Source organism: Tupaia chinensis, unplaced genomic scaffold (assembly GCF_000334495.1).
Source record: "Tupaia chinensis unplaced genomic scaffold, TupChi_1.0 Scaffold000285_1, whole genome shotgun sequence".
NCBI classification, from domain to species: Eukaryota; Metazoa; Chordata; class Mammalia; order Scandentia; family Tupaiidae; genus Tupaia; species Tupaia belangeri.
In genome coordinates this window covers 1,245,712-1,272,186 of record NW_006159769.1, presented here as the reverse complement: position 1 = coordinate 1,272,186, position 26,475 = coordinate 1,245,712, and the positions used below count along the sequence as shown (strand labels likewise).

General features: G+C 47.0%; 1 protein-coding gene across 1 annotated transcript in view; it reads right to left on the bottom strand.

The window, feature by feature from the left end:
* FRMD4A (FERM domain containing 4A) overlaps nucleotides 1-26,475 on the bottom strand; it is a 397,277-nt gene that overhangs the window by 52,796 nt on the left and 318,006 nt on the right. The window contains 2 exon segments of the mRNA XM_027772576.1: nucleotides 1,725-1,863; nucleotides 7,354-7,430. Of these exon segments, the coding sequence (XP_027628377.1) occupies nucleotides 1,725-1,863; nucleotides 7,354-7,430 (216 nt within the window).

The window sequence follows — 26,475 nt, the reverse complement described above, 5'->3', positions numbered from 1 at the left end:
GCCTACAATTTAGTTCTGAAGTTCACTCGTAGCAGTGCATTGACCCACAAGCCTATTGAATAAAGCTCTCCAACTGCAGAATAAGACCATCTTGAGATACACAAGAGGAGAGGTGAAAAAGAGCAGCGGGAGGAGGAGCTCCAAAAGTCACTGCTTAGGGTGAAGCATGCTCTCTCTTTCCCCCTTTCCCAATTGTGGCATCACTGTGTGTGAGGTCCGCCTTGAGAGGAATTGGCAATGGGGTTCAGGAGACTTGCCCAACCCTCAGCCCCTCACCACCCCTCACTGAACAGTACAGAGGATGAAATCTATGTTCCAAGGTGTTGACCTCCAGCTCTTGCTGCTGGAGGGCAAAGTGCTGACAGCCACCCACTGTCTCAGCATAAAGCATGAGTCAGAACACGTTGGCCCCATTTCTTTTGATCTAATCAAGCCTCAAATTCCTGCACCAGTGCCCAACGTCACCAGAGCTGTGGAATATGCTCATGATTGCTAATAGCAAAAGCACTCCAGGTTGTACTCATTCACCTCAGGGAATGACCAAAATGGGGGCCATGGCAAAGACTCAGTAGAAAAGAAAACATGTCACAAAGGAGAAAGTGACTGTGGCAAAGGGCCTTGATTTAGAACTGAGTTATGCCTGGAGGGAGGGTTTACCTCTTCCTGTCCTCTTCTCACTTGCTCTTACTTCCCACTCAACCCCAACTGTCCTCCTCCTCCCCACCCAGGAAAAGAGTAACCACACAAAAGGAAAGTAAGGCAGACTAGAAGGAACTCAAGAGGCACAGATCCAGTGACACCTGGACCTAGTAGGCGCAGGGTCCTGCCATCCTTTCCTGAGAACTCACTCTATGGGATTAAACCTCCTACAGGCACTGGTTCCCACTAGCCCAGGTTGGCCTCACTCTAGAGTCTACCACCCCAAGCAAAGTGCAGACCCATCTTGGCAGGCTGTGCACCTTGAGGGGAAATGAATGGGAGCGGCTTGTTGGGGGGTGGGAGGGGGACGGGGAGACAGGCTGGAGGATGAGGGGGCAGAGTATTGACATAAGCTGTGTGTGAACCAAAGAGACGTCATTCTCCCACCCACCAGCAAGTGCAGCCGTGCATCTGGCTGGGGGTGGGTAAAATCTCCCTGAGAGGAGGACTGTTTACCAAGGCCTGAGGCACTAGGTCTACCTTTGGGAAACAGGGTGGTTGCTTGTATTTTTTCCCCCTACTTTCCAGTTTTGCATTTTTAAAAATGGAGTTGGCAGTTGAAAAAGCCTGGAGGGTTTTCACCACAGTTATCCTAAACAGTTAGGTGGCATCTTATCAGTTGAGAAGATTACTTTTCTTTTTGCAAAAGAAAACAATATGCCACTGTTTCAACACCAAAAAGGGCTTGACTGCTTGCTCCTTAGGAATCTCCTGAGGTTCAAGATATTAGTCATATTTCTTCAAAAGGGCCCTACTGGCCTCAGTGAATGGTGTGAGCCCCTCTGAGGTGGTTGGGCCGGAGTTCCTGGCCTCAGTTGTATGCAACGTGCCCTCTTGAAGAACTAGCCTCGTACCTCCCACCTGGAGTCCTGAAGGGCAAGTCTGCACCTGTGTGCATCTCGGGGGGGCAAAGGCCATGGTGCCTCCCACCTATCCACTTCCCACTCCATACCAGGAGAGGCTGGCAATGGCTCCGGGCTGCCCTGAGGCCAGCCTGTAGCTTGCTGAAAGGTCTAGTCACTCACCTTACTCTGCTTTCTGTCCAGATAGAACTGGTGTTGGCTAATGGCCATAGCCCAGATGGATTTGATTAGTGCTGGACACGCGTACCATGTGTGCACAGCAATGCCACTGTGCCCGAACGTCCTCCTTGTCACTGAAGCCCTAAGAAGACAAGAATCATTAGACTCATCCATATTGATGTTGAAAAAAACCATTTACTGGCTGTAGTTTTTATTGAAGAGTGCATTGGTTGCTAAAAGCCCTGGCATAAAGGTATGAACTGACACACAGACAGACAGACACACACACACTCATGTGTAAATCTGCTCAGGGAAACTGATTGGCAAAGGCCAGTGGTTGATTTACTGACTCTTGAGGGTTCAGAATTTGACCAAGCTTCTGCCTTTTCTGTTATAAGACGGGTCATTCTAGGTCACTGAATGGTCCTTTCTGATCTTTAGATCCTGGCACCAGGCCAAGACCAATTTCAGAGACAGGAAAGGCTTTGATAATGCTCCTTATTAACCTGGGGATGCTGCCTACAGAGAAGATGAGTGAATTCTTTTCTAATCGCCACAGGCCCTAGCAGCTGAGGGACTCAGGGCTTCTTACATCACTCCAACTCAATGTTCCTTGAAAGACTTTGCTATTAATTTCACATACATTCAGCACCAGAGAGAGTCTAAAAAATCAGGAGAGGGAGGGCAGAGAGAAGGCATCTGGCCAATCCCCCAGCCTCTGTATAAATGAGGAAAATGTGTATTATGAAAAAGCTAAGCATGGATTTCTAAAGTTTTTTATACCAAAATAAATTTGTATTTTAATTCCATTTTTTCTATAAACTTTTTGAAGTCCCCTTATATATTCATAAACCTATATAGAATATGTATGTGTAAAGTGGAGAGAGGCAGACTGGAATAATGAAAATGGGAGACGCTGGTCTTAATTCACTGCATTAATAGAATTGGGAGAACAAGAGAGTTATGTGGTCAGGTTCCCAGTTAAGCATATGTATATATATTTAAAAATAATTTGCTATTAAATTCAATTTATTGTTATTTGTTTTTAAAATCCGGCCAGAGAGAAGCAGAGAGATAAAGAAAGGGAAAGCGAGAAAGCAAGTCGACAGGTCTGGGACTCGAACCGTAGTCAGCCACGTGGGAGTCCAGCACCTTAACCAGTACGCCACCTGCCAGTCCCTGACATATTATTTTATAGGACAGGCAGATTGTTTTGCAAATGAAATCTGAGAATGTGTGTGTCTTCATGTGTATCTTTGTGCGTGTGTGTGCGCGCGCATTTGTGTGACAGAGATAGAGAGACAGAGACACACATCCAAGATGATGGGAAAGTGGGGTGAGAGGCTGGGCATTTGACCTCTTCTCAAAAGAAAAACATATGCCCTCAAGATGAAAACATCTCATTTGGAAGGGACTTGGGGGTAATCAGGACATAAGGCCAGTGGCATTTTTTTTTTAAAGAGATTTTTGCTATAGGGCCCGTGTGCTCGCCAGAAAGACAGAGAGAGACAGAGAGACAGAAAGCGAGAAATCACCTCCCAGGGGGGATGGCCACACTGCAATCCCTTCTCCTCCATTCTCCTCTCGGGATCTTGGGCACGCACGCACATGCGCCTGGCGTGAGTTTAAGCCACCAGGTCCAGGACTCAAACCACAGTCGACTACATGGGAGTCCAATGACATAGCCATTACGCTAACTGCTGGTCCCAGTAGCATTTTATTTTTCATGGCAAAATTTCCCTGGAAGAACATTTAAAGCTGCTCCCATCATCTTTGGGGGCTAAAGATTTACCTTCTTCACACCCACTTTTAAGGAGAAATGCAGATCTGGGGATTAGTTACTAATATTAATTCTAGGCAAGTTTTTCTTCTCTTTGGTTCAAACAAAAGTTAAGGAAGACATGCAAGCTCAGAAAGAGCAACAAACTGAAAAGGGGCAAGGGAGAACGTGAGGAGAGCTCTCTCTGCTCTGGTCTCTAGTTTGAACCGGTGAGCCGAGCTCCCAGTTTGGCTCCCAGAACACCTGCTCCTGGGAATAAATTCCTCTCCCTCTCTTCAGAAAAGCTGAGTTAGAGAGAGCAATATCTCGAGTTGTGTCCTACTAAAGGCAGTGAGAGCTGTAGGACACAAGGTGAGGTGCTTCCATCTTTGAGGTGTCTGAGTGAGGAAGAGGTAAGTGGCTGGTCAGGTCTGGGGAGTTCCACAGGACCATCTCTATCAGATACTGTCCGTGCTTTTCTCCTGCTTCATTATAAATTTATCTTGATTCATCTTTCCCTTCTAGCCCTTCCCACCCTGACTTTTCCATTTTGGCTAAAAAAAAAATTTTTTTTTGAGAGGTTTTTGCTATAGGGCATGTACGCTCACCAGAAAGACAGGGTGTATACACTCACCAGAAAGACAGACCGAGACAGAGAGACAGAAAGCAAGAAATCACCCCCCCCCCCAGGGGGGATGGCCATGCCGCAATCCCTTCTCCTCCATTCTCCTCTCGGGATCTTGGGCACACACGCACACGTGCCTGGTGTGAGTTTAAACCCCCGGGTCCGGTACTCGAACCACGGTCGACTACATGGGAGTCCAGAGACATAGACATTACGCTAACTGCTGGTCCCCATTTTGGCAAAATTTTAGAAACAGAATTATTTGCCAAGTCTAGAGACAGCAGAACCAAAGGTAAGGCTTAGAGTTGGGGTGTGCAGGAGGACAAATTTCCACTCTGCATCCTGTGCCATGTGGGAAGATTATGGGACCACACCTCTCCACCAGCTCAGAAAGCCCCCTGTGCCCTAGATGAGTCCCCTATCATCACAGTTTCCCACAGATGACATCTGCACTAACTGATTCTATCTGGCACTTCCCGTCCTGCTATGGTGGCTCTGACTCCCTTCCTGGCTCAGGGGAGGGGCTGAGCCCCTGAACACCATCCCACTTAAGGTCAATTAGATTAGCCTTCTCTGCTCCACATTAGCAAGATGGCAAGCAATGGGATGATGCATGCAACTCAAAAGACACTACAAGGCTGGAAAGAGAACTCTGAGTACAGGTCGAACTTGGCTATATCTTGGGCGCTGCCAGTAAGTTAAGTAGCTAAACTGAAGCAATTCTTCTTCCTTGTGCATCTGGAAAGAATGTCTTTAAAGCTGAGGTCAATGTGGGTTTCCACCTCTGGCCTTGTTGGGCCTCCCTGCCCCTTGTATCCCCCTCACCCTACCCTGCCTGTCTCTAAGATAACATGGGTACCTGCTAATTTTTCCTTGGATGGGACATGATCATGTTCAAGTTTTAGCTGCTTCTGGGCTCTCCCACTTCCCTCTACCTCACTTGCGGGACACCTATCTGACATCTTTATCCCCAGAGGCCTCCGCCTCATGGCTCTAACTGTAGTCACCCTTTGAGGTTGAGTTCAAATCTCTCTTTCTCAGGTGGCCTCTCCTGGCCAGGCAGGCCCATGGTGACTATATCATTCAGCATTTATGTCCTGAGTATAGTGTAGTGGTAAAGCCTATGAGCTCTGAAGTCAGACTTCCCAGGTTCAATCCCTGCCTCTCCCAGTACTAGCTGTTGCTAACCTAGGGCTACTTCATTTATCTGTGCCTCCATTTCCCATATGCAGGACAGGCATGACAGCTGCTCCAATTTCCTGCGGTCACATGAGGATCCAGCAAGAGAATGTGCACAAGGGTTAGAACAGTGCCTGCCTGCCCGTGGCATACCACAGCCACGGGGTAAGGAGCACACTCCTTCTACATCTGGCTCAGTGCCCACACAGAGCCACCCAACAGGTATGAAAGCAAGCACTTTTGTTGAATAGGCTACACACCCACTTTATGTGAGATTTCAACCCTTTACTACATCCCTGGGCCTTAGGAAAGGGCATTTAATATTCCATCACAAGTAAGGTGAGAGATGCATCAGATCATGAGTGCACGCCCATACATGCATGTACACATAACACCTGTACACACACATACACACACACCAGCATGGTTAGAGGATGTGCCTAAGGCGGCTTTATGTCAACAGAATTCCCAGCAGAGTAGAGGCAGAAACGGCCTGTCTGCTCCCTTCGATCAGCCCCTTAGATTATCCAATCCCTAGTTTTTATTCTGTCAAGCATCCTCTCTGTGCAGCTGACTCATGGCAACAAAATTAATTTCACTCTTTCTACATTTAAGTTGTCCCTCCTCTAACATGCTGAAGAATCTGGTTCAATACAGTTCACCCCCCCCCAAAAAAAAAACCAACAATGAGCTCCCTCTTGGCCAAAATAATATTTTCAGCATCTATATCTTCCCCACCTGACCTGTGCAGATGGATTCGTGCTCTGTGGAGGAGAGTCTTTGGATCCTGAAACCCTTCGCAGAACCCTGAGAGACACTGGATAAGCGAATTTTGCTTAATGCCAGTTTCCCCTGACTGCAGAGACATGCGAGTTCCAGGACGTTCTCCAGCTTCTAGCCTCACAGTAACTATGGGCTGGGCTAAGTTCTTGCCCTGCGCAAGGAGAGGCTGTTTCATGCAGATTACATGGCAGGCAGGCAGCACCTCATCCTGCCGGGTTATCACTGGTTGCAGGAACAGAAGCTGCTGCACATGCTCCAGCCTCTCACTGGGGAAGACGACTGCTCTTCCCTGCGTCCGGAGCTCCCTGGGAGGCGCAGTGCTTGTTCTTAATGCTTACAACCATGTGTAAGTTGGAGCTTGGGGCCAACTCTTCTTTCTAAGCCCAGGGCTGGGGTGTCCATGGCACCCCAAATCCACCTGTGCTCCTCTACAGAGCCAGATCCTTTTCCTGTCTTCCCAAGGCTGTGTTCTTGTTACTCTGTTTTCGGAACTATGGGAAGTGCCTTACACTTGAGTGTCAGATGTTAGGGAACTCAGCTGCTGCGTATGAGCTGCTTACACCCCCAGGATTGCTGGCAGACAAAGACAGGAAAAGCAATGGGTGCTCAGCGCCCTCCATGCTGGGCTCGCTGCTGCAAGCTGGGGCCACATTGCCAGAGTCTGACCTAGAGAGCAGAGTTTGGCCCTGGTGCTCTTTGGGGTACAATGTGGGGTGGAGGGAAAAGTAACTATTTTTCCCACAGGATCCACAATACAGACACCCTAAAATCAGAGCTCCTGGAATAAAACAATTGAGCTTAGCTGTTTCAGTGACAGTCCTGTTGGTGTTGACTATCCTACTTGAGATGCTGTTAGAAGCTCTGCCAAGGAATCCTCCAGACTCTTCCTTGGCCCAAGTTTCCTAAAGAGATGTGAGCCACAAAACTTCCTTCCAATGCCTTAGGATGTACGACTAACACACACACACACACACACACACACACACACACACACACACACAAAGCAGCCAGATGAGATTGTCAGGGAATTGCCAATTTCACATACATATGCATATGTGCATGCACACACATGCGCGTGCACACACACACTTGAACCCACCTCAGATACCAACATATGTAGTCCAGAACAAAACTATTGTCTGATTTGAGCTCTGTTCTCCACGATCCACCATCCTCTCTCTCCCTACCCCGATCGGAACGCGAATAATGACAGACAAAAATAATCATCTAAATAAGACGCCAGCCAAGCCTGGCACTCTCATGAGAAAAGGACTTCTCAGACTTACCTGCGGGGGTCATGCACTTCCACAGAAAACTTCTTTTCTCTGAAATACAGGTTTTCCAATTGTCTCCATTGGAATATCTGGACAGAAAACAATGCAATTTAAATTCAGGGGCAGCTTCTTCTCGCCGAGGTCCCCTTTTGCTGGTTAACTTTCAACAGCTGGCAGTTTCCTTATCAAAGCAGAACGTAGTTGTTTGCGCCTCCTCCACCTCTAGAGATACACACACACACACACACACACACACACACAGGCAGCTCTCCGGTTTAAAACCAGGCAACGTGGGAGTGGATTTTCCTGCAGATTTCTTCGCGGGAACAAAACAAGTTCTTCTTAAGTTGTTGCCCCTTGGTTCGCCTTTGTTGAATTCCCCATGACAGTTCCCGGCTTCGCAGACTTTTCCCTCCAAGCAGAGGGGCGGAGGGAGAAGGAGCGAGCCGAGGAGGCGGGCTGGCGGGAGGGAGGGCGAGGGAGCAGAACGGAGCGCTCAGGAGGGCGCAGTAGCCATCTGCGTGCAGCGCCGGGCTCAGCTTCCTCCCCTCGAGTGCTGAAATGGGAAGGCGCTCAAATTCCCAGCCTCCCACCGGGACTCCACTTCCTGCCCACTAATGTGCAAGAGCCTCCGACTCACTGGCAAAGGGCGGAGGCTGCCGGGACCTTATTTCGGGGCAGGCGAGTCGAGATCACAATACGAGTCTGTCAAGCCCATTCTGTCTGCGGCACAAAGCTGGCAGGACGCGCGCGGAGCCCACCTCGGGCTCGGTCAGGGACAGTGCGAAGCGGAAGGCAGGGCCGGCGGCCGGTCCTCCTCCAGCCCAGTGAACCCGTTAACTAAGAGGCTGGCCACGCTGCCGGGAAGTAATTAGGGCAGCAGCCAAGGGTGCTCGGAACAGGGTTCCTTTTCATCGGATGAAAAAGTAAACCATTTTGAACACTGAAGATGTCCAGGGATTACACGTACATTTTAAACAATATATTTTTTAAAATGAATGTAAAAAGCTATTTGCATTGTCACAAATTTCAGTATCACATTTGTCTATGAAAGAGTCGTTCGATTCTTTTGGCAACTACTATACATTGTGAAAATGGGAAAAAAAATTAAATATTTCAAATCAGCAAGAACAGAAAAAGGAAGGAAAAGAAAGTTGCCGTCTGGGAAATGGCACAGAAGGTTAAAGTTACGTGCACACACATTTGTATTCACATTCCAGAGCTACAGCATTCCCTTCCATATACGTAGAATTTGAATTTATTCTGTTGAGAGAGGATAAAGAAGGAATCTCTTTCTTGACTTCCTCTCGGGAATGGGCAACTCTTCCCTGTAGTCCTCCTTTTCTCTGCCCACTCAGTGGAGGCATGTGATTTTTCGTCTCATTTCAGACCCAGAACCCAGACCTCAGGTTCCTGGCCTCTGAATTGGCCACGCTTCTTCACCCTTATGCCGTGGGGCCAGTAGGTGGCGCGGAGGTTGGGGTGGCTAGGTTGCACAGGGCCCACTGTGCAGTTTGGGTTGGATCTGGCAGCTTGGGACTCACTCTAGGTGCGAGTGGGCGCCTAGAGTCCCAGAGGAGTGTGGAACAGAGGGGACTGCTGGGTGGCCATCCCCTCTGGGGGGTACTTTCCCACCTTCCCTTTCTATCTTTCTCTCTCTGTTGGGTACATATGCCCTACAGCAAAACTATAGAAAAAGGGAAAGAAAACAAAAACCGTGAGTGCCATTCCCAGAATCCCTGCTTTTCCCAGGCTCAGGATGCAGCTAGTCAATGCTGGGCAGACAGACTGGGCACCCCAGGTAAAACTGGGCTGGGATGAAAAACGGCCCCTCTGGAATGGCCTTCTTGCATCACAAGCTCCTCTCTGCAAAGTAAAAGTGGTTTGGTCTGCCTAAGTAACGGGAAGGAGGCCGTCCATTGTCTCTCATTACACAGCTCCCTCTTTTGTTCACAGCTCAGTGCCTTTCACTCTAAGCCCAAGGAAGATGTGCTTTTCTTTCCCTTGAAGGGTCAATTCCAACCGGGTGGAGAGAGATTTCAAGAAAAGCAAAGGACTCAAAGCCCTCCACAGACTCAGTGCCGCTTAAGCACTGAGAGTCTTTATTACTCAGACGTACAGATGGGAGTCTACGCCCCTGCCTGGTAACCCACCACCGTCACCCCTTCAACGCACACACTTCAGTCCCTCTCTGATCCCCCGATGCTAGGTATTTACAGACATTCACCTGAACTTAGCTTTAATCACAAACACCAGATCTGACCGGTTCCACAGAGGTAGTATATGGATGGAGCAAAGAGGTCAGGCATGGGTAGGCTTTGGAATCTGACTTCATTTGCTTGAATCCAGGCTTCCCTACTTCCAAGATGCTTCCCTATTGCTTTTTTTTTTTTTTAGGTTTTTGCCATAGGGTGTGTGATAGCTGGAGAGGGGCAGAGAGAGGGGACGTGAGAAATCACCCTCTAGGCGGGCTGGCGGTGCCTGTCTCTCTTCGTGTCCACTCTCCTGTTGGGACTTTGGGCACACACACACCCGGTGTGATTCACAAGCTGCCAGGTCCAGGACTTGAACTGCAGTTGGCCATGTGGGAGTCCAGTGCTTTAAGCACTAAGCCACCAGCTGGCCCCATGCTTCCCTACTTTTAAAGCGGCTGGACCTTAGGGAAGTTACAACATTCTCTCTTTTTTAACCCCCCCCCCCCCAAAGAGGTTTTTGCCCTAGGGTGTGTGTGATCACTAGAGAGATAGAGACAGATGGAGTCAATGAGAGGGAAAGTGAGAAATCTCCTCCCCTGGTTTTTTCTATAGCGTGTGTGGACTCTTCTATAGGGTGTGTGGACTCGCCAAAGAGACAGAGAGACAGAAAGCTAGAAACTACCCCTTCCCTCCTGGGTTGGGGATGGCCATGCCACAATCCCTTTTCCTCCATTCTCCTCTGGGGATTTTGGGCACACATGCACATGGGCCCAGCATGAATTTCAAGCTGCCAGGTTCAGGACTCAAACTGCCACTGATTGCACAGGAGTCCAACCCCTTAACCACTATGACACTTGCTGGCCCCAAGTTAGAGCATTCTCTTTAGTCTCAGTTTTCCTATCTGTAAAATGTCAATAATGAGCTTTTTTTTTTTTTTTTGAGAGAATAATGAGCTTTATAAGTAAGGTAGATCTTAGCAGCAACGGATTCTTAGCACAGTATTAGCACACACACACACACACAAAAGCCGTCAATGAGCTTCAGTCTTACTATGATCATTTAAAAAAAAATCTTACTATAATCTTCTAGGTCTCTACTAGGTCTTCTCCCAAATCCTGGCAAATAAAAGAGAATAACTATAAAACAATCAGAATATTTTTCAAAAATTTAACTCAGGTTCTACCTTTGGAGTTAAAAACACAAATTAAGTTATTTGTGTTCTGGAAATCTTCAAGTATTGTTATTCTCCTGCCCTTCTCTCTCCTTTTTCCTCTGAAGAGAAGGATGTGGATGGTGGGACCCTGTGCGGGGTGGGGGCGGCTTAGCTCCCATCCTACATCCATGCTGGCCAGGCAAAGTGGGACTTTGGATAGAGCCAGCTTGTGGGTGTGTGTGGCCTGAAGACTCCTTGCTCAGAAGTGGCCCAGGCTTGCTGTAATGCTCTGCTGTTGTCATCTTGAAGTCCTTAATCTGTTTTGCTCAAGGGTCCTGTATTTCCATTTTGCACTGGACCCAGCAGATTATGTAGCAGGCCCTGATCTTTGGTCCATGCCGGTGCTGGAGGGCTCTGTCCTGGGCTCGGCAGCATGTGGGTAAGGTGCCCACCCTGGGTCTGATGGGCAGGCCCCAGGAGGATGGACTCTCAAGTCCTCCAAGAGGAGGAAAGAAAGCAAAACCTGATGTGAGCATGCTCGAGAAAACCCCACTGATGCCTTTCATCTGAAGCCCCCTCCCTGCCTGATGAAGAGCCCCAGAGCAGAATGCTCAGAGGGCTTGGTTTCCTGGCAACTTCTCCTTCCCCCACTCCTTGCAAAATAAAACACAAACCAAGCCTTTGCTTTAAGTGCTCCCTGATGCTGTTCGGTGTAGAGAGCTGTGCTTCTGCCAAAGGACCCAAACAAAACCATCTGGACTCTGCTGCAGGCCCTCGCTCGGTGGCCACTGTCGCTGCCTGTGGAAAGGTTTCTGCCTCTGGCTTCTGCTCTCAGCAGTGAACCTGGATCCCTCGCTCCTGGGCATCTCCCCAGGATGATGCCCTGTCTGTAGGAATTTTTGTTATGGGGTGCAGAACAATGGATTCATTCCCCTTGATGTCTGCTTTCAGCATGAGTTTGTTTTTGTTGTTGTTTTGTTTTGTGAATGCAATACTAGGAAGCAAGGCAGGAGGGAGGTGAGTGGGTGGTTGTGTAGGGTCAGCTTACTGGACACTGTGACGTTAGAAGGGTCCCAGGAACCAAGAGGAGGAGAGCCTGTAAGAACACTGGCCTGATCCTTCCCCCCTCACCTGGGGGAGAGGGAGGAGGTAGGGAGCAGGATTGTGGTGGCAGTGGGGACAGAGGGTGAGAGTGGTTGCTGGTGGCCTGCAAGGCCTGGTCATTGCTGCTGTAAAGACACTGCTCTTCATGGGGGTCTGGGGTGTTTCTGTTCATATGCCCTGTGTCCCACAGCAGAGAGACCTTTGTCAACAGGGTAAGGAAAGGTTGGACAGTGCTGGTTTCAGGACAGCCCTGTGATCTGTGTCACCTCCAAGGAGCCTCCCTGGCTTGGACTGACGCTTAGAGCAGCGATCATAACCTGCGACAAGGTAGACACAAACACGCTCAGTGACTCCACGTAAAGGCACACTGGGCACGCATAATGACCACCATTACGACTGGACTCGTTCCTTCAGGGTTTGGTGGAGCTTCTATGGTCACTTACGCCCCAGGAGCTAATTAAAAGCTAACCTGTGTGGTTTTAGTCAATAATCAAAGGAGTTATTAATGAATACCTATTATATCATGACCTTTCTAATGCATCATATAGGCATTTTTTAAAAGTTTCTACAGGCATCCTTTCTTTGATCTTTTACGTCCCCCAAGAAGAGCTGAATGGGAAATTTTCTTCTTGGGGAAAATGAGGTCCAGAGAAATGAGGGGAAAACTGCCTAAGGCCACACAGCAAGTTAGTGAAGGAACCAGAAATAGAAGTCAAGGACACCTGGCCCATTACTCTAACCTCTAAGTATGTTGCATTCCCCACGAGTCCACCAATTAGAGGGAGTAGTTTTTACTCACTAATGAGTGGTTAACTTTACAAGTGGAATGATTTTTACAAATGAGCAACAATGTAACTGTAAGTAGGAAGTATAAAAACAAGTCTTTTTAGTGCTATATGATGGCTTTTCTACTTTTGTTTAAAGTTTATTTTATACATGATAGAGTGTGCACACTCATTAGAGAGAGACAGAAGCATCCTTGACAGGGTCTCATTATGCTGGGATCCCCTTTCTGCAGCCCTCCAGCTCAGCAAGATCTTGGGCATGCTCGCACACACCCTGCGTGTTTTGGGACCTGCTCAAGGATCTGAACCTATGGTCAGCCATGTGGCTTCCAGCACTGCAGTTCAGTTCACTACTGACTACGCCACCAGACTGGGTCTTTTCTTCCTTTATATGCGGTCAATGATAAGTATTGCCATTTATCTGGCTTCTTCTAGTTTTCTACACAGCAATGCCTCAGTATCCAGTAGCTTTAAATCAATAACTAAAAACGACAATCATGATGTAGAACAGCCTGAATGATGTGAGCTGGCAAGGTCGTTAAAACCTTAGAGAAACCATCAGAGAGTGGTTTCACTGAGACAGTGTCTGTCACTGCTGCTGAGGCCACGGCTGGTACTGGCTGTGGGTTCTTAGATCCTAATCGAGGCTTGCTAAGATTCCCAATGGGATCACAGGTCCACTACTTCTCCCTCTGGTGCCTCCACATTCTCCTGTATCAAACAGGAGATGAGAAACATTTAACCAAAGAGAGCAAACAAGAGTGGCTAATAAATACCGCCTTTGAACCCTGAGGGCAACAAGGTACACTATAAATACTTAATGAGCAGGGGCCTTAGCACTGGTTCCTATTAGCTGGTCTTCTGGGTTCCCACATCCTGTGTGTGGCTGGAGGTTGGGGCAGAGAAAGGGGCTTTGGCTCCCTGGACTTCCTCCCCAGCCAGCCTTGAGTGTGGGGCAGCACATGGAGGGGTGGGTGAGCACATTTAGGATGATCCGGAAATAAAGGCTTGAGAGGAAGCTTGGTCTAGTGGCTCTGATCTTGACCAGGACACCAGGGAGCCTTGTCTTCCTCTTGTCCCTGAGGCTGAGTCACCAAGTCTCTTAATGACCTCCCTATGAGTAACTTCCTGCTTCATCCAGAGCGGCCATGACACAGAATCACAGCCGCCATCTGGTCCACCTCCTCCTTTCACAGATAGCGCAACTCCAGTGGAGAGAGGTTAAAAGACTGGCAGGGGTTAAGTAAGTAATTGATGTCGAGACATCACGTCCTGTGATTTCTGGTCCTGGTCTCTTTCTGACACACCGTGAAGATCTGAGGATGAGCGAGAACAAAGTTCATTCAAGCTGCTGGTTAAGTAAATGATCACTTCTTCAAGCACGCAGGCTACTGGCAGCCTAAAAGATGTCTCACGCTTTCTAAATGGAGCAAAGGGTTCTCTGAGGAGAATTAGACACGTGGACAGGAATCCTCTCCAAGCTCAGAATGAAACATACAAATGAAATGTTCTGATTTCATTCTTGCTCTTTTTACTGTATAGAAACAGACAGTCACTCATGAATCTGAGGGGATTTATATCTTTAGCAAAGAAAAGTGAATCCCCACATGTCATGAGGGCTGAACCAAACTGGATGGTCTAAAATGTAAATGTCCCACAGAAAACCTCACACCTCTGTTCTCAGAGGGCTTAGTCAGGTACACCCTGGGAAGGTTCTGCTATTGTTTCCCAACCAGTTTTAGCGAATAACAGAAGAAGGTATCTGTTTTTAGTGGGTTGAAATCGTATGTCAGAGTTTGTTTTGTTTTGTTTTGTTTTTTAAAGAGGTTTTTGCTATAGGGCACGTGCGCTCACCAGACAGACAGAGAGACAGAAAGCGAGAAATCACCCCACGGGGGGGATGGCCATGCCGCAATCCCTTCTCCTCCATTCTCCTCTCGGGATCTTGGGCACGCACGCACACGCGCCCGGCGTGAGTTTTAAGCCACTGGGTCCGGGATGCGAACTGCGGTCGACTACATGGGAGTCCAGCAACATAGCCATTACGCTAACTGCTAATCCTAGTATGTCAGAGTTTTTAACAATATCAGCTCCACAGCTGTGCAGTCAATATATTTTACCATTTGTATAAAGAATAGAGAAGTAAGGTCCTTGGGTTTTAGGCATTATCTATTCCATTCCCTTTCCAACCATCCAAGTAGTGGGTGTACTTTGTAATGGCCTATGCAAATCAGTAAGAGGGAAGACACGATGGCTCACACATGCTTATATTTGTATGGAGCTACATCTATTTGGGAAGACAAGATACACGAAGTAGCCTGTATTCATGCACAGTAATCGGACCCATGCTAGAGCTTAACACCATCTCTGATTTCTGTTCCAGGCTTTGAAGACCCTAGAGAGGTGCGGTGCCATCTAATTAAGACACGTCTTACGGCTCTGTCTCAAATAATATTCCTGACCATCATTTATTCCTGATTGTTTCGGTTCATCATTTTTAGCAGCAAGAACCATGGCTCGGAGGTCAAGAGCACTCAGTCCTAGCCTGCCTTTATAAAGCCCTTTATATCTCAGCTTCCTCTAACGCGAGGAGTGTGTGGGCTGGAGGCTCCTCCATTCTGTGCCCGGGTGGAAGGTCAGCACTGTAAATTCAGAGAATGTCACACTGCTACTCTTTGGAATTTGAAAACAAAGTAGCTTGTTTCAAATTCTTCCTATTTATAGGAGATAATAAAGAATAGTACTAATTAAAAGCATGGTTTTCAAAGTCATACTGTCTGCCATTTACTGGCTGTGTATCTTTGACAGTTTAATTTCTTTGTGCCTTAGATTTTTCTTTGGAATAAAACTGACAGCACTCTTCTCACAGGGCTGGCTGTACTAGTGACTTAATACATTTAGTGCTTAAATGGTGCGTGGCACATAGTTAGCACTCAATAAATACTATCTACCACAGTATTCCCCTCTATTGCTTAATGCCGCCATTCTTTTAACAAATTTTATTTATTATTGTTATTATTTTTAGTTTGCTATAGGGTACGAGAGAGAGAGAGAGAGAGAGAGAGAGAGAGAGAGAGGAAGATACCAGGTCCGAGACTTGAACCGCCATTGGCCACGTGAGAGTCTAGCACTTTAACCACCATGCCACCTGCTAGCCCCAAATGCCAACATTCTTAGTGTAAGAGAGAAAGGCTCTGAATACTTTGAACACTATTCAGCCCCAAATACAACTTGTATAATTTTCTTTCAAAAATGACTAATGTGGTGCCATGGGCATTTAAAAATGTTTTCTGTTAAACTGAAATTATTTTAATTGCCAGAGCGCACACATGTGCATGAGAGAGCGAGACGGAGGGAGCACCCCCAATGGAGCATGGCCACACCACAATCCCTTCTCTATGTCCCCATCCTGTCAGGGTACTGGGCATGGATGCACACATGCTCGGTATTATTTTCAAGCTGCTTGGCAGGATTTGAACTGCAGTCTGCTCTGTGTGGTCCATTTCCTTTAACCACTAGGCTATGGGGCTGACCCAAACTAGATTTTCTTTTACAGTGCATATGTAAGCCTACCCCACAGTTCTTGCTCATTCTGTTTGTACTGGAGTTGGCTGTATTCTCCCTGAGACCTTTTATTCCTAGTCTTATCCAGCTAACACCCACCATCTACCATGGTTATTATTATTATTATTATTTTGCCATAGGGCATGTATGCTTACAAGAGAGACAGTGAGAGGGAAAGTGAGAAATCACTCCCCAGGAGAGATGGGCATGCTGTGATTCCGTTTCCTTCCCTTCCCTCCTAGGATTTTGGGTGCACACACATGTACACCCAGCATGATTTCTGGGCCACTGGGTTTAGGACTCAAACTGAAGTTAGCCATGTGGGAGTCCAGCACCCCAACCACTACACCACCTGCTGGTCCCTGTCCACTGTGATTTTGACCTGAGTTGGTTTTGACTATTTTCCTGTTATACTTGCTAGCCTCAAAACACTCACCCTGAGAAGGAAGTATCCTATTATACAACGACCAGTGTTAGGCACAGCAGAATGGGTTGTCCTGGGAACCAAATCAGGCCCTCCAACACATGGTGGCAAAGACAAAGCATCCCAAATGGGTCTGAGCATGTCTTCCACAATCTGCACTAAAAAAGGGCTTCTGGGGTTAGCAGGTGGCATAGTGGTTGTGGCTCTGGACTCCCACATGGCTGAACACAGTTTGAGTCCCATACCCGAAGGCTTGAAACTCAAGCTGAGCATGTATGCGTGTGTGTCCTAAATCCTGACAGGAGAATGGAAGAGAAGGGATTGTGGCATGGCCATCTGGATTGGAGGGTGATTTTCTCACTTTTTCTCTCTCTGTCTCTGGAGAGCACATGTACCCTATAGAAAAATATCTCTCTTAGAAAAAAAAAAAAATGAGGGCTCCTCAGTGGCATGGTGGTTAAGGTGGCTGGAGCCCAGATGACTGACTGGATGGTTTTAGCCTCAGACCTGGCGGTTTGAGAAACATGCTGGCACGCTGGGTACATGTATTTGCATGCCTACAATCCTACAAGCCCGCGAGTGTGAGAGGAGGGACTGCGGCATGGCCATCCCCTCTGGGGGATGATTTCTTACTTTCCTTCTCTCTTTATCTGTCTTTCTTCCATAAGAACATGTGCATTGTGACTAATTTAAAAAAAGAAGAAAGAAGAAGAAAAAAAGAAAGAGGGCTCCTTGGCATCTCTTTTCTTCAGATAGACACATACCCAGCAAAGGAAACAATGGCTGATTCTCTTCACAGCCAGACCTAATGGAATCAAGATGTTCCTCCGGCCAGTTGCCCCCTCCTCACTGTCAGACAACTTAAGGTCTAACTCAATTTGGTTAATTCAGTGACAGATGCCCAGAGCCCCAGGCCCTGACCCTTTAATGGATGGCCTGTTTTTAACCCATCAAAAACCTTTTAGCTTTCTCTGGCTTTAGAGTCTTTGGCTTAAAGAGTCTTCACTAGAGGGACAGAAAGCGGTTAACAAGTACTTAATAAGCCTATAGAGAAACGGGCCATTTTATTTCCCCCCCTTGGACTCCACTGCCTTTTATTTTTCTCCCTAGAGGGCCTTTCTCTGTATTATTTTCTTGTGTGTACTTTGGCTTTTCTTGCAGAAAGACTTTACCATAAGGCTCTGGCAAATGTAAATACTTTCAAGAGAAGCTGCGAGTGTTTCCTCTCTCATTCTCTGCCTGCTGGGGGTCATTTCTTATCTCCTCGGGGCCTCTCGGGGTCTGGGTCTAGCTTTGGTTTCATGAGCAATGAGCATGAGGACCCAGTGATGTGCGCCGCGCTGGGCTTTCCTTCACAATCACGCCAATGCTAATTCCACCTTCTCTCGGTGAGATGCTTCAGGTAGGATGAACCAGTCTGAGAAGCACTTGGCACGTCTGCGGTGGACACTGTGACAGGTCATTTCACCTACTTTGGTAAAGGCATGTCTTTTTGGATCACTGTAAAGTTTTTTGTTTTCGTCTTGCTTTTTCGTAGGTTTTGACTACTTTGGAGGGCACCGTTTGGGGAGGGGAACGTGCATTTTTAGGGGTCTATGTGGCAGCCCCGTCCAGGGATGTGGCATCACAGAAAGATCCCACTCTCCTCTGTGGAAGCCACCTGACCTCAGATGGGACAGAGGAAGACTGATGGGATAGAAGAGAATGAGTTGGTGACCAGCTCGACAGGGCAATACAGGTCCCTGCTCCGACTAAACCCCTGCTTCATCCAGCTTGAAAAAAGATAAAATGCTCTACTCTAGTGTTATCTGTGTGAAGCTGAGAAAATTTAAAAAAAAAAAAAAAAAAGCTAAAGCAAAAGCAAAAGCAAGCCAGCAAGGGCTCTTTGGACATAATTATTTCACAACACCCTGTCTGCACTGAAAGCATTGTGCTTCCAGAGTTGCCCGTCTTGCTAGGAACGGTGATGATCCACGTGTTGCTGTCTGGCAGACCGTGGTTTCGGTGGGCACCAGGAGGGAGGCGGACTGCCTGCTGCTGAGACTTCAGGTGTGAGCCCCAGGCTCTCCTGGCTGGAAAGGGTTCCAGGGAGCGAGGCGGGCAGGTGGGCGCGGGGCCAGGGGCTTGTGGTTGGCTGGCTTTTCGAGTCAGGCTGCTGTTAGGGGAACTCTCGTTGAGGTCTTGCCGACTGCTCTGCAATTGTGTCTGCAGCCAGCAGTGGCAGTCGTGGCGGGCCTCCCCCCTCAGCCTGGACTTCTGCGGGAGGGCGGGTCCCCTCAGTTTGACTGGATGCAGGGAGGAGGCTGGGGCTGAGCCACCATCTCTGCAGCTGCGGCCCTGGATGTCTCTAATGGCCTTTCCCTATGAATTCTCTGGCTGGATCAATTTGATATGTGCTCTCCAAAATTTCCTTCCGGGAAAGTAGACAGGCGCAAGTGGGAAGGGGGGATTTTCCCATGGCAAGGAGTTCAAGTCTTGAATTTCAGTCTTTTCAGGGAGGCTGGTCCTGTTGAAGCTCTGCTTTTCCTCCCCAGAGAGGAATTCTGAATGGGCAGCTCAACTTGGGCAGCTGTGGAGTTGCGGGGAAGAGAAGGGCCAAGGACAGAGGAGGAAACTTTACTCGGCAGACTTTGACCAGGGCTGTCCCCAGATTCCCAACCTTCCCAGTCCCAGCCTGGGCTTGTTCTTCCGGATTCCCATTTACATACCTCTGCCAAAGCAATTGTCATCCGTGTTATAACTGTCTGTCTTTTGAACGCAAATGTTTTCCCAACCAAACTTGAGCTCCTTGAATGCATTTTCCTGGCACCTAGCACAATGCCTAGGGGCACACTGGGCACTCAGTGGGTATCAAGTGAATGAATAATTAAAGAGTTTTAGGAGGTAGGCATTATGGCAAATGAAATTCAGAGGTTAAGTCACCTTCTCAAAGTTACACAGAGGATACATAGTGAAAGGTGGTATGTGTTGAAATTTACTGACTTATTCCTTCTATGAGAGAGGGATACACAGACAGAAAGAGAGACAGAGACAGAGAGACAGGCATTCCCAACAGGGTCCTTATGTTGCAATCCTACCCCCAGCCTCAGTTAGCAAGGATTATAGGTACGCGTACCTGATGTGCATCACTGAGTGTTTTGTTACTGGGGAGCCACTGCGGCTGCCCTGGGAGCTAATGGCTGAGCCCTCATCTGTCAGCTCACATTGAATCTACTTCCACGATGTAAAGAAGCTCCAGTGGTCAAACCCGGACATCGTGCTGAAACATATTTCTAGGGCTAGCCTGTGGCATGGTGGTTCGGGCAGCTGGATCTCACATGGCCGTCTGTGCAGTTTGAGTCTCAGAACATGTGCATGTACATGTTTACCCCAAATCCTGAGATGAGAATGGAGGAGAGGGGACTACAGCATGACCGTCCACCCTGGGGGGTGCTTTCTCATCACCCCCAGCCTCCCATCTCTCTCTCTGGCAAGCGCACACACCTTATCAAATTAAACAAACACAACCTGAAAAACATTTCTACACTTTAAGCCGAGGGATATGGCAATAGGAAGTACAGTTAGGGCCAGCCCGAGGGACAGAGGCAGAGCCACAACTGGAGAATCACAGTGCTTCTTTTTGACAGCTCTGTCAAAACCAAATTCTATTCCAAAGTGAACTGGGGAAGCCTGCAATCCCAGGAGCTCAGTGTCTCAAACTGGAATCCTAGACCCAATGGAGAGGGAATCTTCAGGACTCGTTCTGCCTAGAAAACTGCTTGGTCAGCTAGAGGCTCTTCGTTAGGCATGATCGGGGCAGGGTGGGCCCCTCCTGTAAAGCCTTTTAGCCTAGCGAGCCTGAGGCCAAGCTATGTTAGAGTTTGGTGTTAAACAGGTTTACATTTTCAGAAAGGTCAATTCAGCCTGGGTTTTCCCTTTGAATCATGCTCATTAAGGAAAAAAAAAAAAAATCACAGAACTCCCTAAGCATTGCATAGTTCAGCAAGAACAAGCTGTTAAGATCTCTCAAGACAAAGAGAAGGTTACTAGGATTCAATGAGCAGGGTTTCTCAGCCTCACACTTCCTGCTTCTAAGAAAGAAAAGGAATCCAGATCAACCAGAACAGAATAGAATTGTTCAACGGGCTGCAGAACTCCAGTGATTCACTCTTGATATCTAATTACTATGAGCTCTTGGGTTTCTTTGAGTCCGACAGACACACACACACACACACACACACACACAAGCACACACACACAGAATCAAGGGAGAGCTCAGATGGAAGCAATTTTTTATGGTTTTCATTGACAAATCTAAGCTGTAAAAAGCTATGGTGTCTTTTTTCTCCCTTCTTTCCTTTACGAATGTCTTGCACTTTCTGTGGAGTTCTCGTAAACCCTTCCTGCTAGGAGCTACCCTTCTGACAGTTAAATCTATGAGCCCAATATACACACATATATGGAGATGTCTTCCAAATTAGCAGTGGGTCACAACAGGCTAGTAGATATCTGCTCTGACTACTTTTATCCATCCAACAATGATTTGTCAAATATCCACCATGCGTCAGGCCCAGTACTAGGCACTAAGGACACAGCAGTGAACAAAAGAGCCTGTACATTCTTGTGAACAGAGGTAGGCGATTCAATAAGAAATACATAAGAAATCACACTGTACAGTAAGTCAGAGGACAACAGGTTCCGAGGACAAACTTAAAGCCGGAAAGGAGGATAAGACGGGGGTTGCCATTATTAAGAAGGGAAGCCTCATTGAAGTGACATCTTAGTCAATATCAGGAAGAAACTCGTACTAGCATAGCAGATGGTGTAATAGTTCACATTGCTGGACTCCCACATGGCCAACTGCTGTTTGAGTCCCAGACCTGGTGACTTGAAACTCATACGGGGTATGTGTGTGTGCATGCCCAAGATCCCGGGGAGGGGAATGGAAGAGAAGGGATTGCAGAGTGGCCATCCCCCATGTGTGTGTGTGGGGGGATTTCTTGCTTTCTGTCTCTCTCTGTCTCTCCGGTGAGCACATATGCCATATAGCAAAACTCTCTCAAAAAAGGAAAGAAACCAGGGGCGAATCTGTGTGACTTTGTGCAGGAATATAGAAGGTGCAAAGGTTTAGGACACCAACTGTGTGTGTGTTTGTGTGTGTTTGCTACGTTAGTGCTGAAGTAAACAGCAAAGGACAAGGGACTATTACTCAGCTATAAAAGGAAGGGAGTACTGATCCATGTTACAACACGGATGAACCTTGAAAACGTTATTCTAAGTAAAATAAGCCAGATACAAGAGGCCACATATTGTGTGCTTCCATTTATGTGAACTCTCCAGAGGAGACAAATCCGTCGAGACAGAGAGCAGAAGAGCGCTTGGCAGGAGCTTTGAGGTTGGAGAGAAATGGGGAATGAGCAAGAGCTCCCTCATGGCCTTCTGCTGTTTTGACGAGTTCAACGCTCGTCTGGATTAGTCATGGATCTAAGGTGTTCTTTGCTTAAAATGCAAGAAAATGGTTTCCTAAGTCTCTTTGCCAATGCTGATAACCATTCAGAGAGGTGTGCACTGTCATCTAATGTAGTCCATGGGGTTTAGGGTTCCTAAAACCCCTGGAATGTGCTTGGCCTTCCTGTTCTGGCCTTTTAATGGGAGGGCAAAGAGCCAGAAGGACTCTAGACTCCAGCCTTTCCAGGTTCTCCCATCTGACCGGAAATCAAACACCAGGCTATATTTCATGAGTGTTAGAAGTCACAGCTGAGTGGATTTACTCAGCGTGCATGCGCGTGTGTATGTTTTTACACTTACACCTGTATATTTTTAACTACATAACTGAGTTAATGTTCAAGATGTGAAAACTCATTAAAAAACAAAAACAAACAAACAAAAAAACTGGTCACTGGCCAGATTTCTCACTAGCCGAGTTTCTAAAAGATTCTTTGGTCACATACTGGCAAAGGAGAACAGCAAGCCCAGGTGCCACTGCCAGCCGCCCTGATGCCGCTGTGCGGGGATGTGATGAGTTGTCATCGGTAGTCCCTCAGCAGATGTGAGAAGAGGGCTCTGGTGGCAGAGCTGGCTGACAAGGGTGGGGAGCCTTTTATGGAAAAAAGGTACCACTGAAGATTAAAAGACTTCTCTTTTATCTTCAACTACTAGTTCCTTTTTAATTTTTTATTTTTATTTAATTTTTTTTTTTTATTGCCAGAGGGTGTGCGTGCTCATCAGAAAGCGAGAGAGACATTCCCCACTGGGGCATAGTCACACTCCAGTCCCTCCTCCTCTACTTCTCCTTCCCCTCAGGATTTTAGACACACGTACACACATGCCCCGTGTGTTTTCCAAGCCACTGGTGACAGAATTTAAACCATGGATCTGGCTCCCTTAACCACTGCCCTATAGGACTGGCCCTGCTGGTTCCTTCTAAGTAATTCAACCTCGTATAATATCTGGAAACATTTGCTAAAAGTGCTGGAGGGAGAGAATTGAGTGGCCCAACAGGTGGCTATTAACTGGCCAGGACTCTGGCTTCTCCCCAGTCACTGACTCTACAAAGGTTGTCATGAATAATGCTGTCTTTGGGTCACCCCCCACTGGGCTCTGGAGCCACAGGACGGTAATGTGGAAGTGCTAAGACTAAGATGACCAGCGTCACTAACGTGAGTTACAAGCAGACCAACCAGTATGAAGGCAAAAAGCCAGGGGCTAAGAGCTGGTTCAACAGGTCATTATCATGCTGGTTAGAAAGGTCACCAGGCTGGTTAGATAGGTTACTATGTGTCTCTGTTTGCCTGACTTCATAGCCTAATTACTAGCCAGTGTCCTCTTTCACTCTCAGGCGTTTTGGTTTGGGTATCAAAACACTGTGGTTGGGGCCAGCAGGCAGCGTGGTGATTAAGGCATTGGACTCCCACATTGCTGGCCATGGTTTGAGTCCCAGACTTGGAGACTTGTTTCCTAACTTTCCCTTTCTCTCTCTGTCTCTCTGTAGTCAAATTAAATAGATAATAATGATGATAATAAAAGAAATACAACAATTCTTTAAAAAAAAATACCCTGTGGTCACAAAAGGCAGGTACTTTCTGATCACATTTATATGCGGTATCTAGAGTAGTCAAACTCAGAAATAAAAGGTAGCCTGGTGACTGTCAGATGCTAGGGGCAGGGGAAGCAAGAATTTGTTTAATCGGTATGGAGTTTTAGTTTTGTAAGATGAGCAGTTCTAGAGATCTACCATTCAACAATATGGGATTTGGGGATCAACTGGTGGTGTGGTAATTAAGTTGTCTAAATCCCACATGGATAACTTTGAAGTTCGAGTCACAGACCTAGTGCCTTGAAAAACATACCAGGTACATCTGCGTGTGCGTATGCATATGTCTGCCCAGAATTCTGAGAGAAGAATGGAGGAGAAGGGTTTGCGGTGTGGCCAGATCTTTTTCTGTCTCTCTCCAGTGAGTGCACGAGCCCTAGAGCAAAACTTAAAAAACAAAAAACAAAACAAAAACAAAGAAAACAACAACAAAAAAACTGAACTGTAAACTGAAAAATTGTTAAGATAGTAAATTTACTTAATGTGAATTTTATTATAATTAAAAAAAAAAAACACTTAAGGTCAGATGACATTGAAAGCCCTCACCCACAACAGCAACATAAACTTTTAGGAAGAAGACAGGGTTCGTTAGATCACCTAGAAAGCTTGACAGTCAATAATGGTCACAATAAATGAAATAAAAGAATTCTTTTTGAAGAACTCATTATTGAAATCAAGTGAGCTGAAGGAGAGGTGGCATTCAGTTGGGAGGAGGAAAAAGATTTAACTTTTCTTTTTTTCAAGTTTTTCTAGAGGCTTTGTACATTTATCAGAGAGAGAAAGAAAAAGAGAAATCACCCCCTCATTGGGGAAATCACACCACAATACCTTCCTCCATCTCTTCCTTCTTTCAGGGCTTCTGGGCATGCACAGGTGCCTAGCATGCTTCTCAAGCGGCCGAGTCCAGAACTAGAACTGCACGGTTGGCCACGTGTGACCCAGCTGCACCCGTGACTGTACCACTGGCTGGCCTTGAAGACTGAACTTTAACTCACACTGTCAGGAAAGACTGGATACTCTACTGTCCTAAGAAAAGTTTTTCTATTTAAAGTGACCATGTGACTTTGTATTATTAGAATACTCAGAAAAGTTATGGGACCGCTCCTGTGTTTATTGAGGGACAAGGGAAGAGCACATTTAAAGGACAGAATGAGATAAAAGAGATTTGCCTTTAAAAAAATTATTTATTTAATTTTACTTACTCATTTATTTTTATTTTAATTTGATCAGAGAGAGAGAGAGAAAGCAGTTGCCAGGTCCAGGACTTGAACCATAGTCGGCCATGTAGGAATGTCCAGCACGTTAAACACCACACCACCAAGCTGGTCTGGAGATTTACCTATTAAGTCCTGTTTGGTCAATGTTCTTATGTACTAGCAAAGTCTTTGTTTTTTAAAAATTATTTATTTAATTTTATTTATTATTATTTAACTTGAGCAGAAAGAGAGAGAGAGAGAGAGAGAGAGAGAGAGAGAGAGAGAGAGAGAGAGAGAGAGAGAGCGATGCGGCACGCCGCGGTATTGCAGAAAGCAAGCTGCCAGGTCCAGGACTTGAGCTGCGGCTGACCATGTGGGAATCCAGCACCTTAATCATTATTCCATCTGCTGGCCCCAAATCTTTAGTTTTTAAGCCAGAAAAGTCAAACCTGTTGACAAGCTACTGGGTCATGGTTTCTTTTAGAACAACTGAGGCCATCAGAAAGCTCCTCTGCAGTGGCCTGGCAGCCAATGGTAGCATTTGGTTCTGATTTACTTCAAATTGCATCTGAGCTCAAGGAGGCTGCTTGAGCATTGGGAATCTGCAGTTATTTAGAAGCTGCTCAGTCTCACGGGGGCTGCTGTGTTGTCCAACTGGGTATTTATTTGCATGTTATAAATACCAAGCATCGGGCCAGCTTTATGGCCTGGTTAAGGCAGCCGATCCCACACAGCTCACTACACGGTTCAAGTCCTGGGCCCAGGGGATTTGAGAAACATGTGGGGCATGTGTGTGTGCATGCCCGAAATCCTGAAAGGAAGGAGAAATGGAGGAGATAGGATTGCAGCATGACCACGCTCCCATAAGGTATGTTTTCTCCCTTCTCTCTATCTGTCTCTCTTGGGCCAGTACACGCACCTCTAGCAAAAATACCAAAAAACGAAAACAAAACAAACAAAACCCCGAGTGTTGTGTTTGAGCTCTGCCATCCAATGTGGCTATTTATATAGCCTTTCCAAATGGCTGGTACATGCACCTGTTCAGGGCAAGACAAGTCTGAGGAGACCAGGCATTGGTGTGGAAAATCGATGAGTCTTGAGAGACCATACGATACAAAAGACACATCAGCTTGGGAAGAAAAAAAAAATTACTGTATCTGTCTATTTTTTTTTTTTTTGACAGGTTTTTGCTATAGGGTGTGTGCGCTCGCCAGAAAGACAGAGACAGAGAGACAGAAAGTGAGAAATCACCCCCTAGGGATGATGGCCATGCTGCAATTCCTTCTCCTCCATTCTCTTCTTGGGATATTGGGCACACATGCACACGTGCCCAGCATGAGTTTAAGCCACTGGGTCTGGGACTTGAACCGCAGTCGACTACATGGGAGTCCAGCGATGTAGTCATATGCCAACTGCTGGTCCCTTTAATTTAGTTTTGCTATAAGGTATGTATGCTCACCAGAGAGAGAGAGAAAGAGAAAGGGAAAGTGAGAAAACACTCCCACAGTGGGAATGGCCATGCTGCAGTCCCTTCTCCATTCTCCTCTTGGAATTTTGGGGATGAATGCACATGTACCTGGTGTGTTCTCCAACATGCTGGGTCTGGGGCTCATGTGGGATTCAGCTGGCCTAACCTCCACA